Here is a 22,090-nt window from a genome sequence, read left to right on the forward strand (position 1 = left end):
TTTTTTGAACAAAATCAAGAAATGCTTCGCTATGATTTAAAAGAATTTATTTGTGAAATAGAATTAGTTGAGGAAGAAATAAATTCAAGATTTAAAGATTTTAATAAAACTGAAATGATTGTATCTTTTATCAATAATCCATTTAAAAAATACTTGAACATCACAGAAATTTCAAATAAAATTAGTGGGCTGTTTGATATAAACCAAGCTGAAGTAGAACTTGAGATAATAAACATTCAGAATAGTTTATATTTAAAATCAATAAACAATGAAGTCATTTGGAAATATGCACATAAAAAATTCCAAATATTAACTGATATTGTGCGAAAAATTCTGTCGTGTTTCGGATCGACATACTTGTCAGAATCCACTTTTTCAAATATGACCGTCATAAAAAATCAGTTGAGAAACCAAATTGCAAATGATCATTTGGATGATTGTTTGCAATTGGCCACTTCTTCATATCAACTTGACTATGTAAATATTGTTAGGTCCAAACAATGCCAAATTTCACATTAACTTTTTTTTTTTTTTTAAATCAACCAGCATTTTCTGTAACTTGTGAGTTTGTAATCAATCTGTTGTTTTTTCTAACTTTGGTTTTCAAAATAGAGAAATAAATATTTTATTCCAATATATATTTTTTGTTGTTGTTGTTGTATTAAAATAATTAAAAGTGATAAATAAGTTTTTAAATACACAAATAAAGTTTTTAGTTGTCTATTTTATTTTTAATAGACATTTTGCATAATCAGATATCAGGTTGTGGAAACGTGATCTATATAAGAGAGTAGATCGCCAAATAACTTATTAAAGAAAAGTAGCTCGCCTGGTAAAAACAGTTGAACACCACTGCTATAGCCTATAGCTGCTGTAAATCATCAGCAAATCCAAAGCATCGTAAGGGCCTAATGCAAAAACTTGCCACCTGCTCATAAATGCAATTTAGACTTCTGGTCCTTTGCTAAGCTGTTTGGCACAAATTCCACCTTTCCTTGTTTCCACTTTTCCTATATCCTGATGGTACTATGATTAGGCAGATCCCCTTGAACAACATCAGTCTTTTCTTCTAGTTCTTGTACATAAAAACAACACTAGACTACAAACTTCTAATAGAATGTCTTCTAATCTTTCTGCCAGAAGGACATCAGAAATGTTCTCGACAGCATTGATACTAATGACTCCCCTGGTCCAGATAGTATCTCTCCATATGTGCTAAAAAGTTGTGCTCCAGAATTCCAATAACATGGAACTAAGCCATTATCCAACCTATTACTGAAAAGGTGGATAAAAGTCAGCCATCACATTACAATACTCATTTTACTCACCTCTGTATTTGCAAAAGTAATTGAGAAGGCCATTAATGGCCAGCAAGTTTGCTACCTGGAGGCCCTCCAGTTAATTAATAATCAAGATGAATTCTTCTACTTTTGTTCCACAGCAGATCTCCTAGCTAACATTACCCACCTTTGGATACAGACCATTGAAAAAGTGGAGAAGCATATGTAGTTGCTCTTGATATTTTCAAGACATTTAATCAATCCAGCATCAAGGCCTTCTTAGTAATCTACTATCCTATGGTCTCTATCCTGTCCTTTGTGATTAGATTTCCAACTTCCTCACTAGTTGCTTATTATGGGTGATGGAGGTTTTCTCTCATAGTCTGATGCATTCTATAATTATGTCTATGCACTAGTGACCTATTCTCTCTCTTTTTCTAATCTTCGATCCTATCCATAGTTTGCTCATAACAGCACACTCCATTCCTCATCTTCATTCAAGAAGACTTGTGGTGCTCAAATGATTCAAGTTTCATGAACTTCTATAATCAGTGTCTTAAACACGGATCTTATTACCATTTTCAAATTGAGATAATCTAGAGAATTTCAATGCTATCAAGACACAATTCTATCTTATTTCTCAGAAGAAAGAAAGTGCTTCATCTCACCTTACTTTTGATACTATTCCAATCACTAGTCATGATCATTATTATGGAAGCCATAGCTTCCTCAATCTTCAAAAATCTTGGTATTCTTTTTTGTTCACGATTAGTTCTCTCCTGTATAACTCCTAACACATCATAAATCCTTTGAATATTGTTCTCATATTTACAGTGGTGTACCCTGTGATGTATGCTCTTTGATTGTATCTGGAAGGGGAAAATCTGCTTAACCCATTTATACCTTGTATTCTATATATAGTCCACCCTTAAAAATATTTCCAGAAAATTTACTTTCATAGGAAACCAATTAGTACCACACATGTTAGCAGGAGTCTAACAGGAAAAAGTAATCAGTGTTGTTTATAACTTTGAAGTGATACTCTTTTTGCACATAGTTATCAAATATCTCAAAATTTTGGTGTATGTGTGTATTCCATATAGGATTTCTTCACTCAGTTAATTATTCCTATCTGTAAGTTTTTTTAATTTTTGCCGAAATACTTAAGATAATGCACTGTCTAGACCTCCAATCCCAGAATTGGTGGAAATTACTTGCAAAGGAATGTTGATTGATACATACAAAGATGATAAGTAAATTAAATGTGAATATGGAATTTATAAGATCCATAAGTGCCATAGATTTGCATGCTAATTCACTCTTCCTAAAACGTGGAAGTGGCTGATCTGCTATCGCCAATGATATCCCCTGCTTTAACCTGTTTCAGATTATTTTTATTTTATTTTTTTATCATCTGCCCAATTCTGTATATGAGTTCTTACCACTTTCTCCCAAATCTGAACAAGTACAGAAGAAATACAAACAGGCTTATAGTTTAATGCCTCCATTCTATAACAACCTTAATGCAATGGCACTATGTTACAATCGTTCCACTCTCCAGGAACTTGTCCTTATGCAAGACTTTCACTAAATAGCCAATTTACTGGCATGGTCAGTGCACAGAAATTCCATCTAGTCCCCCCCCCCCCCTCCCCAAGACTTAATAATATTTAACTTAGCATTTACTTCAAACACTTCACCATTCCTTATCCCTCTAGGAATAAAGCCTGCTGTACCAGGATGGAACATTCTAATAAAGTGATCATTAAATAGCTCAAGTGTGTCATCTGCATCGATTACCTGAGTCTTATCTCCATCTAATGAGATAATCCATCTACAATTATGTTTCCTCCTAATTGCCACACAGTGAAAAAAAACTCCTTCGGATTTTCCTTGGATTGCACTGCTAGTCCCCTCTTGTATTCTTATTTTTCTCTCTTTACAATACCAGTCACATTCCTTATATATAGCCTTATACTCTTCATGCATATGTTCTACACCTCTCACTGTTTATGTCTTCCATAATCTCTTTTTCACCAGCAATTTCTCTTTAATTTCTTTAGTTATCCATCTGAACCTTTATCTTCTTCACCTGAGATATACAATCTGCCATTGCTGTCAACACTACTGACCTCTCTTCCTTCAAATTCTTAAATACATTGTACTGCTTTAAGCAGGTTTCTAAGTCTGTGATAGTTGCCTGCCTTATAATTTCACATAAATTCCTTCTGCCTTGATATTTCTATATGCCTATTCAACATCCAATCAGGACTACATAATTTCTTCTATGAGAACTTCTTTGGTGCATCCATGTACATCTCCACCAAAAAACAGAATCAGTCATCTTAACTCATCCCTATTGAGTTGATTAGCCAGCAAAGATTGATCAATTGGTAGAGCCTCTGCTACTAATGACTCTGCAAAAAGTTAAGCAAGTTTGAGCATGGTTAGTAGTTGGAAGGGATCAATCGTTCATGATATTGGCACACTCTCCCTCGATGAGTCTGGACTCCCTGGAGGTGTTACATCATCATCATCAAATTCTTGCCATGTACCCTCAAAGGGTGTACAGGATATGATAGTACTACATGAAAAAAATTACATCATTACTAACTTCCTATCTACAGTTTTCCTCCAAATCAGTCTGTTACTTGTCAAGACTCCAACATTATCAGATCTTATATTTCTATCGTCTAAGACACTTTGTACCATATCAATCCACCTATATCTTGGTCTTCCTCTGGGTCATTTTCCTGCCAACCTAGCAGAGAACACTTGTTTTGCTAATCTTTCTTCGCCCATTCTGTTTAAGTGACCATACCACCTGAGGTTAGATCTGCTAATGCATTCCTGGATGTTGACAATGTCAAGTTCTTTCCTAATATCCTCGTTTTTAATATGATATTGCCATTGATGCCATCTGCTCACGATTATAATCTTTCTCAGGACTCCCATATCTGCGGTCTCTAGTCTTTGGTCAAGTGTTTTACTTCTGACCCAGCTCTCAGATCCATAAGGTAAAACTGGTTTGAACACTGTCTTGTATACAGCTAATTTAGTGTTGCGACTAATTTCTCTCCTATTCCATATGAATTTATTCAATTGATTTCCTACCATACCAGCTTTGCTGATTCTGTTGTCTATTCCTATATTTAATTCTATTCCATTCACAACACAGTTGACATTTTCAGTGATTCTGTCTATTTTCATTGTCTTTGTCTTTTTATTGCTGACCTTCATATCACATCTATTATATCATACCATATCCAACAGCTATTCAATTTAGTCAGAGAATCTTGCAGACTTGTAGCGGATTTATTTAGAAGTATAACATCATCCGCATAAAGCAAAGAGCTGACATTAACATCTCCAATTTTGATATCATGTTTAATACCACTTTCCTTCATAATGTGATCCATATAGATAATGAATAACAGAGGGGATAATTTACATCCTTGTCTCATACCAGATTTAACATTAAACCATCTTCCTGTACTTCCTTCAATTCTAACTGCTGACTTACAACTCAAGTATTGCTTGAGTTGTACTCAGACTTACTCAGACTAAGTATTGCTTGCTATAATGCCCCATTGACACCATATAACTGTAACGTATTGAATAGCTTATCTCTTGGCACCTTGTCATATGCCTTTTCCAAATCTACAAAACTTAAATACAGATCTCTGTTATATTCCCATGCTTTCTCGACTATTTGTCGTAAAGTGAAGATCTGATCCTGACAGCCTCTATTTGGCCTGAATCCAGCTTGTTCTTCACCAAGCTTTTCTTCCACAATTCTTCTCAACCGTTTCTCAAGTATACTTGCATAGATCTTGCCAGGAACACTCAGTAGGGAAATACCTCTGTAATTCTCACATTCAGTTTTATTTGCCTTTTTATATATGGGTACTATGAGAGCTCTACTCATCGGAAATTCGTCCCTCTGTCCAGGCTTTCTGAACTATGCAGTGCAGCCACTGTAAGACTCTTACACCACCATACTTCAGCATTTCTGGTCGAATATCATCTCATCCTGCTGCCTTTCCTCATTTCAAGCCTTTGGATTTTTCTACTTCAAGTATGGATATGTATTCCTGACTGCATGCTTGGTCAGTGTTTTTTACCACTGTGCTGTCATCACTGCTTGTTTCATTTAGCAGTTTTTCAAAGTAATTACTCCATACTTCAAGGATATATTTTTCTCCCGTTTTCATGTCACCTTTATCATCTTTAACTCCTTTTACAGTGCCTCTGCCTCTTCACTGCCTCTTTCCTCCATTCCTAAGCTTCTTCAACAACCTCCAGAATATTTTGCCACCTTCTTGATATTTATTTTCTATATTCTTGCCAAAGTCCTCCCATGATTTTTGTTTAGCTAGTTTTACACAGTGTTTAGCATTCTTGCATTTGTCTCTGTATTCTCTAAGAGCACAAGCTGACTTATTTGACAGGAACTTTTGATATGCTTTCTTCTTTTCCTTCACTGCCTCTTTAATTTCCTGTGTCCACCAGGGTGTTCTGGTTTTTTTATCATTACAGACAACCTCACCACATGCCTCTCTGGTAGAATCAATCAATGTGTTCTTCAGAGTTTGCCACTGAATATCAAAGGTTTGATTCCTGTTCTCAAACACTTTCATTTTTCTTCGATAATCTTTGTGTATTTTAGTCTACAGTTCACATCTGAGAACTGCTCAACTTTTATTTGCTTTAAAACTTTCTTACATGTTATTCTTTTCAATATGAAATTCAATTTTATCCTGCTCAAGACTAAATAGTGATCATTTCCAATTTCAAATCCTCTGTACACTCTTGTGTCCTGCACCAGGGAGAAAACACCACTATCAACAATAACATAGTCAATGAGACTTTTCTTATTCTTTGCCTCTTCTCTCCATGTGAATTTGTGCACATTTTTATGTTGGAACGTGGTGTTAGTAATAACCAGTCCATGTCCTGAGCAGAAATCCAACAGATATTTTCCATTATTATTAGCTTTGCTCTTTTCTCCAAATTTTGCCAAAATATTTTTGTATATCTGACAATCATTTCCTACTCTGCTATTTAGATCCCCAACAAGGACCAACTTTTCCTTTTTCATTGTGTCAGTTGCTTTTTCTAAAGCCTCAAAAAATTCCTCCATTTCTACCTTAGTAGAACCTTCTGTAGGACCATAGGCCAGTTCCCCATTCTCATATTTGCCCACATTACTGTACTTGAGACTGACTGCCATTCAAGAAGATTAGCCTCGTATTTTGTGTTGAATACTATGGCTACTCCTTCTTTTCCTTGATTGTCATTTCCTGAATGTAACATTGTATTTGTTGCTCAGAAAGATCTCACCAGTTTTTGTCTTTTTTGTTTCAATCAACCCTATTATGTCGATCTGGTACTTATCTAATTCCTCAGCTAGCTCCATTTCTTTGCTATTCAGGCTTCTTACGTTGATAGTACCGATCTTTAACTCTGGTGATGTTGAGTTGAGGTGTGTTTTCAGATTTGTTCCAGTAGCCGACTTTTCGCTGTTTGCCCTGGTTCCCTGGCAAAAACAACGGGGGCCTTGTTTAACCGGGTGACGCCCCAGCCGGCATGAAATTTTCTCATGTCGTACCATCATTTTTTATTTTGGTTTAACCAATAAGAATACAATTTGGTCGGCTAAATCCCAAATTGCCAGCCCATCCTTGTTCGTTCAGTATCCAAGTTGATACCCAACAGGGTGCACCATGAGAAGGTGAGGATTGGACATTAGGTCAGAAGCCCTGGTCGGTTCTCCGCATTCCTTTAAAGGCTATGTGGAGGTCTCCTCTCAGTTATACAGCTTTGACCCTTAAGCACCCCGGTGTTACATTATAATAATAATAATTCAAGATCCCCTGATAAGATGGTCTTTACTGTAGCAGTTAGTAAGACTTCACAGACCATAGTCTGTGAAGTCTTACAACATGGGCACTGTTAGCCTCATGGCCAATGTATTTGCACAGTTACTGCATATGTTTTCTATGCCTGGATTGACTTCAGTAGCTTGAGGTCTTTTTTTTTTAGCAGGGTTTTTTTTTTCCAGAAACTTAGATTTTTCATCCCATGTACAAACAAATTGGCCATGAGAACACACACAATTACAGATAAAAAATATTCCTGTTGTTGGTGAGGATGGACATTGATGGTAGTAGTGTCATTGTATGAAGTTGGAGAATTAAGTAATAGGGGAGATGGTGAGATGTGTGTGGTGGAGTAGAGTAGAAAGTCCTCCCATGATGAGTCCTTGGATGTGTCATGTAATAATAATGATAATGATGACAATAGGGAAAATTCTGAAGGCTCTGAATGGATATGAATATTGTTGAGTTTGGAACTCAAAAAGTGTCTATTTGTGAAGTAGATTTGGAAGGGTCTTTAAAGTTTGCTGCTGGCCTCATGGCCCGTGTATTTGCACAGTCACTGCATATATTTCCTATGCAGTATTGGAATTCTGGTTTCCCTGATGGCTATTAGTAGCATATGATTAGAGCATTTTGTTTTATAGTTAATGTTCCATGCTACTCCACCATGCTGGTATTTTTCTTCTAACCATTGCATAGTCAATGACCTTATACAATAAAGTTAAGACTCAAACACAAAGGAAATGCTGTAATATGAGACCTTCCTTGCAGTGCAGAATCTTCCCAACAATATTCAGGTTGTCTCTGGACTGACTTCAGTAGCTTGATGTCTTGTCTTTCAGTGAATTGAGAAGTTTTATTTGGACTAAGGATAATTTTTAAAAGGGATATCACCAACCTTTTACTATTTGAATACATAAAGAAAGGCTTAGGTGTTGTTCATTAATCATAATAATGCCTGACACAGTTATCATTGTGCTCTGATGATGCTGGGTAGAAAACCAGTGAGATATTAGTGAGTTTAATAAATGTATTTTTTCCTTCTTGGTGTTGGTTATACTTTTGCTATATGAACTACTCAGTGACAGTGCTATTTCTCAGCAGTGCAGTCTGCAAATATGGCCCTTTGCTTTGCAAATCGTTTAGACTGCCTCAGCTGCAGTACATTGAAGATTAAACTCATAAAGTACAAGTTATCAAATTAAACAATTTTGGTACTTGTTCTAAACAATAAAATAAAAGTACTTAAGTAATTAAACAAGTGATTCATATATCATTTTAACAGCTCTTTAATTTAATATATGACAAAATGTAATTATTTTAGATATAATTTTAAAAATAATAATAATAATATAATTAGAGAATTATATTTGTCCATTAAAATGGTTTTAATAAATATTTATACTTAAAAATTCATTTTCTTTATAGCTGGATAAGTCGACCACCATTGCGATGTCCAAGAGCATTTGGTAATGCTGTAGTAATAGATGGTGTGCTCTGGTTAACTGGTGGTTGTTCACTGTTCCGAGTTGGAGAAAGGCAGTATTTAGTTAGCATGGGTGCTGTTGATTCATATAATGTCGAAGAAGCAACGTGGGAAAGGAAAACAGTGATTGGCAACCCGAGACACTGTGCAGCTACAGTTGCAATTGGTAAATAAGAAAGTAAAAGTACTTAAGTAATTAAACAAGTGATTCATATATCATTTTAACAGCTCTTTAATTTAATATATGACAAAATGTAATTATTTTAGATATAATTTTAAAAATAATAATAATAATATAATTAGAGAATTATATTTGTCCATTAAAATGGTTTTAATAAATATTTATACTTAAAAATTCATTTTCTTTATAGCTGGATAAGTCGACCACCATTGCGATGTCCAAGAGCATTTGGTAATGCTGTAGTAATAGATGGTGTGCTCTGGTTAACTGGTGGTTGTTCACTGTTCCGAGTTGGAGAAAGGCAGTATTTAGTTAGCATGGGTGCTGTTGATTCATATAATGTCGAAGAAGCAACGTGGGAAAGGAAAACAGTGATTGGCAACCCGAGACACTGTGCAGCTACAGTTGCAATTGGTAAATAAGAAAGTTTTTTTTTTAATATGTTTTATTTTTAGTGGATCCTAAAAGATATGGTGGGTTAAATAAACATTTTCATTTTTATTTTGTAGCAATTCTACATATAAAACTAAAGTATACTAGAAAAAAATATTGACATTCTTCTTAAATGACTCTGAGCTACAGTTGCTAGAAAAATCCACTTCATAAGATGGGGGGTAGTAGAATAAAGAACTGTTTAATAGTCCTCCATGGATCATGTGATCGATGTAAGAAGTTCTAATGCGTACAGATTACTACACCTATCATTCCTTGCTTAAAGTGCATATTATTATTATTATTATTACGGGTATCTCCATGGAGTCAGTAGACTCATCGCGGGAGACCCAAACTAGCAAAACAATATCTGTCATATCTCTTCTTGAATTCATTTACAGACGAAGAGCTCACAACTAAGTCAGGCAATGAATTCCACTCATTCACCACCCTCCAGGCAAAAAACCTTGTTCTGACACCTTTGTTAACCACACTCTTCTTTAATTTCCAGAGATGACCTCTTGTTCTTCCATCACTATCACACAGCTGAAACATTTCCCCTGCATCAATCCTATAAAAACCTTTTAGTAATTTGAATGTTTCTATCATATCCCCTCTTCTTCGCCTATCAACCAATCTCTGCAATCCACAAGCTCTCAATCTATCAATGTAGGGAGCATTTTTTATATCACTCACCAACTTGGTCACTCTTCTCTGAACCCTCTCCACAGCCTCCTCATCTCCAAGGAATCCAGGTGACCAGACCTGAGCACAGTAATCCACATGTGGAAGTATCAATGCTTTATAAAGGGGAATAATAACCTCTTTATCTCTGGATGTCAGTGTGTTCCTCAACAACCAAGTAATCCTATGTGCAATCTTGGACACCTTAGCAATGTGTCCTCTGAACTTCATCTCCCTATCTACCAATACCCCTAAGTCCCTAGCCTCATCAATCTCTTGGAGTACTGTTCCATTAATGTAGTACACAGCTGGTAATCTTTTAATCCCAAAATGCATGACTTTACACTTTTCCACATTGAACTGACATCCATTTTCTTTTGCCCATTTTACCAGCTTATTTAAATCCTCCTGCAAACTTTCAACATCAGCTTGATTTTTTATTACACTACACAACTTTGCATCATCAGCAAACAACTGAATATCTCCCTTTAAGCCGTTTCCTATATCATTTATATACAAATTAAACAACATTGGCCCAAGCACAGAGCCCTGAGGCACACCACTGGTCACCTGCCTCATTCTGGACTCGGCTCCTCCATACACCACCTTATGGTATCTCTCCCTGAGCCATTCTCCTATCCATATCACCAATTTAATATCCATTCCCATCTGCTCCAATTTGCGTAACAGTGTTCTATGGGGTATCCTGTCAAAAGCCTTAGCAAAATCCAGAAGTACCACTGTGTAGCCAGTTCCTTTGTCCAACTCAGATGTCATTCTATTATAAAAAAGGATAATAGATGGCTAAGGCAGGATCTACCTTTAACAAAACCATGTTGGCCTCTATAGAGTGTCATATCCTGATCCACCCATTCTTGAATTTTGTCTTTAACCAACTTTTCCAATACTTTTACCACTACCCCTGAGATGGTGATTGGTCTGTAATTCAATACCGCAGTTTTAGAGCCACCCTTATGCAAAGGAACCACTTTGCCTAACATCCACTCCCTAGGGACCATACCAGAGTTCAAACTTAAATTAAATATCCAGGTAAGAGAGGTTGATAATTCATTTGCACATTCACGCAACACCCGAGCTGATATTCCATCTAAGCCTACCGCAGTGTTTGCATTTAAGTTTTGCAATATATTTAATACCGCTGATTCTTTAGCTTCAATTCTCACATTAGGTATTGCTATAGGTGTAGAGATATCCTCACTTGGGTGATAGACTATTGAGAAGTGATCACTCAGTAACTCGACTATTACATCTGATTTTGTCACCTCAATACCATCAGCACCCACTAAGGTTATCTTTCCGAAGTCATTCTTCCTCTTACTTGCCACATAGTGGAAGAACTCTTTGGGATTACTCTTGATCTCTTTGGCTAAGGTCTTCTCATAATCTGATTTAGCTTTTCTTACTATGCTGGTAACCTTCCTAGCTTGAGCCTTGTACTGCTCATGGGTGTCCTGATCGCCTTTCTCCTTGTAAATTCTCCATAACATTTTCTTTTTTTGCAGTTCAAGCTTGATACTACTGCTCATCCATCTAATGCCTGCCTTGTTTGACCTCCTGACCATGGGGACACAGTCTGATATTGCTTTCCTCAGATACCCGCTGATTTTATCCCAAGCACTGCTAACATCTTTCCCTTGCAATATGTTCTGCCATGGGATGGCTGCAAGCTCACTCCGAAGCTTGTTATAATTGCCTAACCTGTAGTTCCGTACATACCCCTTCTTAATAGAAAAATCCACAGATTTTGCAACCTCCCAAGTCAATACCACATGATCGCTTTCACCAACTGGAGGTAACGAGGACACCTTACTTATGCATATAACCTCTGAACCAATAACCAGGTCCAACACTCTCACACCACGTGTCCCTTCAGTTACGTGCTGTTTCAAGTAATTATCTCGTAGAAGATGTATGAACTCCATTTCCTTTTTGCTACGTGATATTTCCTCCTTCCAATTGATATCACCATAATTAAAATCCCCCATAATAATCACTAAGCCTTCACTCATTGCACTAAGTTGCTGATGCATGAATTCAATATCTCCCCCCGTACTCCCTGGCCTATAGCAGCATCCAACTGTATATTTGGTTGCGTTGGTCACTATTTCGCACCAGACTGCCTCAAATGAACTCTCATTCACATGTCTATCATCATGATATACTACTTTCTTTGGCTGCAACATATCAGCTATCATCAACAGTCCTCCTCCTGTTCTATCTTCTCTATCCCCCCTGAAAATACTGTACCCATCACATTCAATTCCAGTGACCACATCTTCTGCTGACAGCCAAGTTTCACTAATGCCTACAACTTTTGGTGAGATTTCACTGACTAATGCCAAAAATTCTTCTCTCTTATTTCAAATGCTTCTAGCTTTGGTATACAAAAATTGCAGATTCCCTCTAGATCTTGTACCTGCTTTAGAACTGATATATAAGTCACTAACTACCATAGTCCTATGCCGATTTTTATCCCCTCTCTTCTGCAATTTATTCTGCCTATAAGGATCAATAAATACACAATCAGTGCTAAAGTTTCTCTCTCTTACACTCAACCTTTTCAATATTAGTTTCCCTGCCCAATAACTTCAACCTGTTCAGAAAACAATAACTTCTTCAATCGCTTATGTCCTTCCATGTTAAGATGCAGTCCATCTCTAGCATACAACTGCCTTTTTCCTTCAAACACACTCCAAACATCAACAAACTCCAGACCTCTTTTTCTGCACATTCTTGCAATCATATCATTCATTATCATTGCTCGTCTATTTAACTCGTAATTGTCAAAACGAGGCAGCACACACACTATTCTCCCATTGACACTTTTCCTCTTCACAATATCTAATAATGTTCTTAAATCTTTTCCTACCCGATTTATACTACCTCTCAGGTCATTCGTACCCACCATAACTATCATCTTGTCTGCTTCATGCCCTCTCTTTATTGCTAAAGCCACTCTTTCTGTTGTCCCATCAGCCAAGCGCCCCTCATGCATACCACTCTCCATACCCTTAATCATAGAATCACCATATATTTTACCACTCTTAACTTCATTCAAGTCCACACTCATGGACTCATTCTCTACACTATTCAGCATGACTCTCCCAGCTTCATTACTCAACTCTCTATTACTTACCCCCCCACTCTCACTACATCTCATTTCTTCTAGGCCACTTGTGGTTTTATTATGTTGACTCCCAATCACTCCCATACTATTTATTACTGAATCACTCACCAAAGACTCACCCATATGTAATCCTGTTCTAGTTACTTCAGCTAAAGTAATCTCTATAGTCCTAATTTCTCTGTTTAACACATTAAACTCAGCTTTAACTTCCAGTATCTCCTTACTGAGCACTTCCTCATGAAGAAGATGAAGGTCATTTTTCATTTTCATAAACTCCCGCCGAAGTTCTTCCGCTACGGTCCCGATGTCAGCTTCCATTCCTAAACGCTCCAGCCTATCCCGACACTTCTCACATACGTCGACATTTTCGTTCTTCTCATTTTGCCAGACCGACCACAGATCCTTCACATTTTTCGGTGCATTCATGTAGCAGTTTCCGCAACGCATCCATTGCGAAAAATCTAACACTGAGCCAGCCTTTCGTGTAGTAGTAGAAGTCCTGCGCGCCGCTGACGTACGTTTCTTGTTGGACGCCATCTTTACACGTTGATATAGTGAAACAAACGGCAGTGAAAACACAATATATACAACACAGTTCTAAACAATAATACCACTGAAGGACACTTGTTTCTAAACGATGCACAATTGCAGCACAATTTGTGACAAAAAGCCACACTATATTTAACTTTAAAACACGTTTTGTAGACTAGCTAAACTCGACCGCCACATTTACCAAAGACACTAGCGCCACCAAATACCAATATAGCATCCATTCAGTCAACACATTCCACTCATCCACCATGATCTATGCAAAAGAATCCACTCTGTATTTCCATACTCACAAGATCCTTGTACAATTACTGGTATAACCTACTGTTTTTCAGTTACCCTGTTAAATCTTTTTTCTATGTCTCTCTCATATCACTTTTCCCATCTTCCAAATTCTACAAATCACTTCTCTTTAATCTAACTTAATAGCAATATTCCAGGCCTCTCTCTCTTGCCAACTTAAGTCTCAGTCATATTACATTTTTCCTGTCTGCAAAACTACAACAACATTCTCGAACATTGTCTCTAAGATGTGAATAACCTTCATAAGCACTTATCAACTGAAGATGAATGAATGAATCTTATATGAAAGTGATAGGATTTCCTCATCCCATAATACAGCAAACCTGGCAGAGAACACACTGTGTCATTTAACAGGCATTGAAGTACTTTTTCAAAAGTACTTCAAACTTGTAGTACAAGTACTTCAAGTTTGAAGTACTTATACTACAAGTTTGAAGTACTTATACTACAAGTTTGAAGTACTTGTTCTTTGTGGATTATACATTTTCATTCTTTCAGTTATGGCTTTTACTGACTCTTTATCTCCAGCCCACCATGACCATTTAAAGATCACATTTTGAAAAGTATATTAAATGATAAATTTAGTTTAATCCTTTATCCAAGTGTGTGCAAACCAAGTTTGCGCCTGAAAGTTGCCCGGTGTTGTACCACTTTACCCCAGTCATGAAGATACTTTCAGGTGCAACCTTTGTTTGCACACACTTGGATAAAGGATTAAACTAAATTTATTATAGTCTGACCAAGTGAAAAATAAACTTTCAATATATTACATGATTTTGTAGCTTGCTTTGCCTGTGGCATGTATGCTTCCCATCATTTTAAAATGTGGCAGTTAAGATAGAAGGGAGTGCTGATGTGCATAAAATGCAGACATTGGGAGTACAGTTGGGTGACCTCAGTATAAGGATCTCAGGTTTCAGTGGTGGTGGTGGTGATGGCACTCAGGAAATTATATTAAGGGGTGAGGAAGACAAGCATCAGGCAGTAATGGATTTGATATTAGGTAATGTGATGGGAGATAGGAAAGATTTGCCAGATGTGCCCACTGTGTCATTGAATCTCGAGTCAAGGTAGGATGCTCGTAGAGGGAGATAGAGATTTTGATAGGGGCAAGTGGGGTGTATGAAAAATGAGTTGACTCATGTGAAGGAAGGGATTAGAAGACATGAAAGTCTGACCGATGTGAGGTGAACATGAAGTGTGAACGTTACGGGAATGAGAAAAGGAGAGAGAGAGAGAGGAGGGCAGGAAAAAAAATAATCAGGAAATAGGGATGAGGAAAATCAAGAGATTAGAGGGCCAAGGGAAAGCGAGATAAGAGAATAGAAGATGATAAAAGTGTAAAGTGCAAAAAGTGTAAAGAATGTGAGGATTTAAAGAGTGTTTCAGGTCATGTGAGTAATATCGTTTCGAAAGTGAGAATCTAGATAACAGCGATATACGAGGTATGAATGATGATATTTGCGAGGTAGTACCTGATAGCTGTGAGAGCGGCGTTGAAAGAGAGTATGAAGTTAAGCATACAGAATGATTGAATGAATCATCGGAGAATAAAAATGATGACACTGATGCAATGAGTGAAATAGCACTATTACACAGAGCGATACACAGAGTAAATCAGCAGCTGGAGCATTGGCAAAAATCTTTAACAAGCATACCGACTAATAATTGGCAAAAGTATGATAGAAAAAATAAGGGTATGAAAGTGAGTTTAAACAAAATGAAAGAGCATATGTTGTATGCGGATTCCTTAGTAAGAGGTGTGATAGTTGAGAGTTTAACAAATTCATACCAACCCGGTGCGAACGTAAAGAATGTGAGCGAGTCAATTAGAATGCAAAAACAGCAGGTGAAGGAATTGATAGTGGTTGCGGGTACAAATGATTTGAAAGGAAACAAAAAGGCTATGAGTGAGGATGTGAAGGAATTGCTTGAGGTAGCAAAAGAAAAGAGTGAGAGAGTTAGGATGGTGAGTCTGTTGCCGTAGTATGACAGTGAAGAGTATAGGAGCACCATAATTGCCAATGACTTTATGCATGAATTATGTTTTGATGAGTGGTGTGGAATTTGTGGATGTGTGGAATGAGTTCGATGGGCGAAATTTATATAAAATGGATGGATTACATCTGAATGGATTTGGTGTGCGGAGACTTGAAAAGGTGTTGTTTGTCGAATGTGGTGGAAGTGAATGTACAGAACCATGGAAACTAGAGCTATTAAGGGGGGGGGGGAGTAGATATGCAGATTTTAGGGAGACAGTTGAGTGTGTGAATGTGTGTAATATGACCAAGCGAGTAGGAAAGACCACGAATCAGAATGGGATAGTTAGTATAAGGAATCAAAATATGGATGGGACAAATCGGCTTTTGAAATTCATGTATACAAATGCCAGAAGTATTAGGAACAAGAGGGAAGACTTTTTGGCCTTGGCTGGCACTTCCAGGCCACAGGTTGTTGGCATTAGTGAAACATGGCTGACAGAAGATGACACAGCTAGTGGGATTGAATGTGAGGGGTATGGTGTGTTCAGGAGAGACAGGGAGAATAAAATGGGGGAGGTGTGTTATTGATGATAGCAGATGAGCTACAGCCAAGGAGAATAGAAATGGAACTGCAGGATAGAGAAATGAGCACATTTGAGGCTATTTGGTGTGAGATTGAAACTAGCAGAACAAAATAAACAATTGGGTGCTGCTATAGACCAGGTGATGAAATAGATGGTGGAGATAGTATGCATAAACAAATAGAAGAAATGAGTGGAAGGAGGGTAATTATTATGGGAGATTTCAACTATGGTAACATGATTGGAAGGAGGAGAGGACACATAGGAGGAAGGAATTGGATTTTATGCGGTTATTAAGGGATAACTATCTGCGACAGCATGTAATGGAAAATACTAGGGGTCAGAGAGTGCTTGACCTGGTAATTGCATCTGAGAATTTGGCTGTAACGAATATGACCACGTTGCCACCAATTGGTGAGAGTGATCATGGGGTCTTGACGTGGAAGGTGGCTAAGGGTGTGGAATTTACAATTAAGACAGGGTACATTTGGAATTATCGGGCTAGTAAGTATGACAAGCTTAGGAGATTGATTGGTACAGTGCCATGGCATGTACAACTGCAAGGGCTAGAACTTGACAGTGCATGGGAGGGGATTAAAAAGTGGTTGCATGGAGCAATGGCTGACTGTATACCTAGAGTCCGAATAATAAATCAAGTAGGAGTTAAATGGATGAATAACACCATTAAGATTGAGCTGCAAAAAAAAAAGAAACAACTATGGAGGGAATTTAAAGAGAAAGGTGACCGGCAGAACCATGAACAGTATAAAGCCCAGGCCAGAAGGGTAACGATGTGGTAAGAAAAGTAAAAAAGGATTACGAAAGAACATTGGCCATGCAGGCTAAATAGAATCCTGAACAGTTTTTTCGATATGTTGCAAGTAAAAGAAAAATTGTATATGGCAGAATGATTTTAAAGAATGCCGATGGCAGGGAGGTAACCAAATCAGTTGATATAGTTGAATTACTGAGCGAGCACTTTATACTCTTGCAAAGTTCTTGCAAAATTTCTGCAATGTCATCCAGGTGGTGACATTGCAGAATTGAATGAACCAATAGATTATATGGGAATTGTAGTGAATAAGGTGGAGGTGAGTAGTCTGTTGCAAAACCTCAATGTCAATACATCTGTGGGATGGGATGGTATACCAGCTCGTGTCGTACGTGAAGCGGCTAAAGAATTGTCAGTACCCTTGTCCATTTTGTTTAATCTGAGTCTCAGTTCTGGGTTAGTCCCGAGGGGGTGGAAAGAGGAGTAAATAGTTCAACTGCATAAAGGAGGTTCCAAGACTACTGTTGTAAATTACCGACTGATTAGCATATCAGGAATCGTTGTCAAGTTCTTGGTGAAACTAGTCAAGAGAAGAATACAGGATTGGATAGATAAAAATGGGATACTGTATGGGGGCGCAACATGGTTTTGTGAAGGGTAGATCATGCCTCAGTAACTTGCTCACGTTTTATAACACAGTGACGGCTAAACTGGATAGGGGTAATGGGTTTACAGTGATTCTACTGGACCTTGCCAAGGCCTTTGACAGGATTCCACATGGAACTCTAATCAGTGAACTGGAGCAGATATGGATGGATATAGGGTTGGTGAGATGGATAGGAGGGTGGTTGATGGAGAGATACCAGAGAGTGGTTTATTCAGTAGTGGAGTCAAAAAGATGGCTTATGACTAGTGGTGTGCCGCAGGGTTCTGTTCTTGGAACACTACTTTTCAATTTGTTCATTAATGATATAGGAAAGGATCTGAAAGGAAGTGTTCGCTTGTTTGCTGATGATGCAAAGTTGGGTAGAGCAATTGTGAGTGCACAGGATGTTAAAATTTTGCAGGATGATTTGGATAGTTTGGAGGAGTGGGCTAGGGAAAATGGATTTCAATTTATTGTGACAAAGTGTAAGGTTATGCATTTTGGAATGAAAAGATTAGCAGCAGTATATCACATTGGTGGAACCGTGCTCCAGGAGATTGACGAGGCCAGGGATTTGGGAGTGTTGGTGGATAGAGAGTTGAAGTTTAGGGGGAACATTGCAAAAGTGGCTAAATCAGCTCATCAAATCACTTGGTTACTGAAAAATACTTTAACCAACAGAGACAAACAAGTTATTGTTCCTCTCTATCGAGCCCTAATAAGACCCCATCTAGTCCTGGTGCCCAGATATGGGCACCAGGGTTTCTTCTTGATGTTGAGGAGGTGGAGAGGATCCAGAGACGAGTGACCAAGATGGTGGCAGGTCTGTGGAATGAACCTTATGAGAACAGATTGAAGATTTGTGGGTTGCAAAAATTGGTTGATTGGCAGAAAATGGTGATATGATTGAGACATTCAAATTGCTGAAGGATTTCTATAAAATCAATCCAGAAGATATTTTTCAGAATAGGACTGGTGGTGGGAGGACTAGGGGCCATAGAAGCTGTGCAAGAATGTGGTTAACAAGAGTGTTAGAGCTAGGTTTTTACTTGGAGAGTGGTAAATGAGTGGAATAAGCTGCCAAAGTCTGTTGTGGGTGCTATGACCGTGAATGAGTTCAAGGCAAGGTATGATAGATACTGTGTGAATGTCGAATAGTTGTTCTTGACATGATGTTAGGGCCTCCCTCGATGAGTCTGTTGACTCCTTGGAGTTGCCTGAAATAATAATAATAATAATAAGTGGGAGAGCATGGAAGGGATAGAGTTGAGAGAGAGAGAGAGAGATGTAGGTGTGCAGAATAGAATGTTAGAGGAGTGCTTGCCTAGAGTAACGACAAAGAGTGTGCATATAGCAATAAAGCAAGGGGAGAATGTAGATGATATGATAATGATGTTTGGTTCAAAGATCATTTGAACCAAATATTAAGTTTCAATATTGGAATACCATGAGTTGGCATAATAAATGGAGGAAAACTCATGTGAAAGCTTATTTATTTGTAGTAGTTTTGCCTAAGTTTCATAGGCATCTTCATTACAGCAAATGGTAAACAGACAATAACATAAAATTCTAAAAAGTGCCACCTTAGTAACTAATTGTCGGAAGTGCAATATATTATTAGACCATGAGGCAATGAATGCAAACTGACTGAAAGATTGAAGATGGCATACATGAAAGAAACTTAAATGAAACGAAAGGTAGAGAAACTGAGGGAGTGAAATAATACAAGAAAGTAGAAGCAGAAGTTAGTGATGAGGGAGCAAAAGAAAGTATGAATGAGGAAACAGAAGTAAGGTGAGCAGAAAAAGAGGTAACGAGACTGAGGGAGTGACAGAATGAGATTGTCTGAATGTAAGATTTGATGAAAGTTATAAAAAATGAAATGAGGAATATGCGAAGTGATGTTAGATGTCTAGTGGAAACTAATGAAAGTGTGCAAGAGAATAGAGTGAAAGAAAAAAGAGTAAAAGGGCTTATGAGTGATTCCAGGATAACAGTATATGGAGATTCCATAGTTAGAGGACTAGTTACTGAGAGAATCCATAAGTTCTGTTATCCAGGAGGGAGATTGAGTAGGATAATTAAGGCATTAGACATGAGGAAGAAACAAACAAAAGAGATAGTCGTGATTGTGAGGACAAATGATCTAAGTGGACATAAGGAGAATGTGAGGACAAACAGCGGGAGGCTATTGAGAAGAATGAAAGATAACAGTGTAGTAGGAAAGGTTTTTAGTGTGTTGCCGAGGTATGATGATGATGAGTTGTGACAGAGAGCCAAAATCATGAATGGTATGCTAGCAGAGCTGTGTGAGGAGAAGGGTGGACAGTTTGCGGATGAATGGCATGTGTTTGAGGGAAGAATGAAATTATACAGGCATGATGGGTTGCATTTGATTGGCTTTGGAGTGAGTGCACTGGAGAAAGTGTAACTAGATGGAAGTACAGTGTGTGATGCATGCAAGAGATCAGAAGAAAGAGATGAAGGGAAAAATCAGGAAAGTGCTACTGAAGAGACAGAAGTGCTTGGCAGTGGAAACAGTAGTAGTGTGAGAGATTATTATTATTATTAACATTTCTCTCTCTCTCTCTTTCTCTCTCACACACACACACACACACACACACAAACCTATAACAAACTCCTCTCAAACACCAACAAAAGGACAGAAACATGCCATATCCAAATCCAACCCCCCCCCCTTTTCCAAAAAAGTTAAACCATGCTCAAGCAGTGGTAATCTATGGACACATGTACTCGCGTCTACTGGAAAAAAGCATTCATACATATGAGGTGTGGCTATTAAATAATGAGACTGGTTGCAAAAATGTAGTTTATTATTACAATTGTATAACTTAATTGTTATCCTATTCAATATACTCCCCTCCTCTAACACAGTTGCCTATGAATTTTCCACTCTTGGAAGCAGCGCTGCAAGTAAACAGGTGTTATCTGCTTCAGTAACACTGCCATTTTCTCCTTTACCTCATCCACTGACTGAAAATGGGTGCCCTTCAATGCGGATTTCAACGTTGGAAAAAGGTAAAAGTCACATGAAGCTAAGTCCGGTGAGTAAGGTGGATGGTCCAACACTGAGATCTTCTTATCAGCCAGATACTGCTTTACAGACAATACACTGTGGGCTGGAACGCCTTCAGTTTTGACTTGCTTATTCTTGCTTTTTTCATTCTCGGTGACATGGGAGTTTTCCAGTGCATTGATTTTCTCTTTGCTTCTTGATCACTTCCTGCAACAGTTTCAAACACTCGGTCGGTGATTTCTTCAATTTCACATGGAATTTGAGAGTAATGCATTGCTCGAGTTTCACGTTAGACATTATTCTGGCAAAGCGACTTCACACGTGTTTCTTTTATAACTACCTACAGACTAACTATGAGCAACAGTAAACAGTGCTTATCTCAGCTGCTTCTAGAACATTCAAGGTCATTCACAGAGCAAGTGCATCCCACTGCTACAGGTACACGATTCACAGCTCACCTTGTCTCATTATTTAATAGCTACACCTCGTATATATATATGTATATATATAAATTAACAGCCTATTCTTGCCTACTCAGGATTCAAACCCACAGCCTCTTGGCTGGAGAGCGGATAAGCTAACCACTTGGCCAGCCAGGCCGGCACCTCGTATATATATATATATATATATATATATATCTTCATATTTAAGTTCCAATCACATACATAAAAACAGTTAAATCAACACTGGGCTTGCAGCGGGTATTGATTGACAAGTATTTATAATTATATAAAATTATTCCACATCCAGTATTGTTAATATGAAAAATATCTCTCTCTCTCTTAACACATTAAATGAATTGTAAATATATGGGAAAAAATGTAAAATACATTGTTAGCATTATTATTTATACACATTTAAATAAGATATTTTCACTTAACATTATGTACTGAATATTTGTAGTGAACAAAAATGTAATAGTAATACTTCGATTGTACATTTGTAAATAATCTACATATGTGAAGATGATAATAAACTTTGTCAAAAAAAAAAAAAATGACCTCCATGGAGTCAGAGACTCATCGTGGGAGGTACATAACTGTTGCACGCAATGCTCATCCAACCGTGCTTTAAACTGATTCAATGTGTCTACACTCACAACACACACACTCAGGCAATAGATTCCA

The 22,090-nt window shown here is 37.6% G+C and overlaps 1 protein-coding gene across 1 annotated transcript in view; it reads left to right on the forward strand.

Moving 5' to 3' along the window:
- LOC150106259 (alpha-scruin-like) overlaps positions 1-22,090 on the forward strand; it is a 163,436-nt gene that overhangs the window by 132,548 nt on the left and 8,798 nt on the right. The window contains exons 3-4 of the mRNA XM_090392968.1: positions 8,591-8,755; positions 9,020-9,243. Coding sequence (XP_090249094.1) covers positions 8,591-8,755; positions 9,020-9,243 — 389 coding nt within the window. The remainder of the gene's footprint in view (positions 1-8,590; positions 8,756-9,019; positions 9,244-22,090) is intronic.

Source organism: Typopeltis vanoorti, chromosome 5 (genome assembly GCF_054136105.1).
Source record: "Typopeltis vanoorti isolate ZY-2024b chromosome 5, IOZ_Tvanoo_1.0, whole genome shotgun sequence".
Lineage (NCBI taxonomy): Eukaryota > Metazoa > Arthropoda > Arachnida > Uropygi > Thelyphonidae > Typopeltis > Typopeltis vanoorti.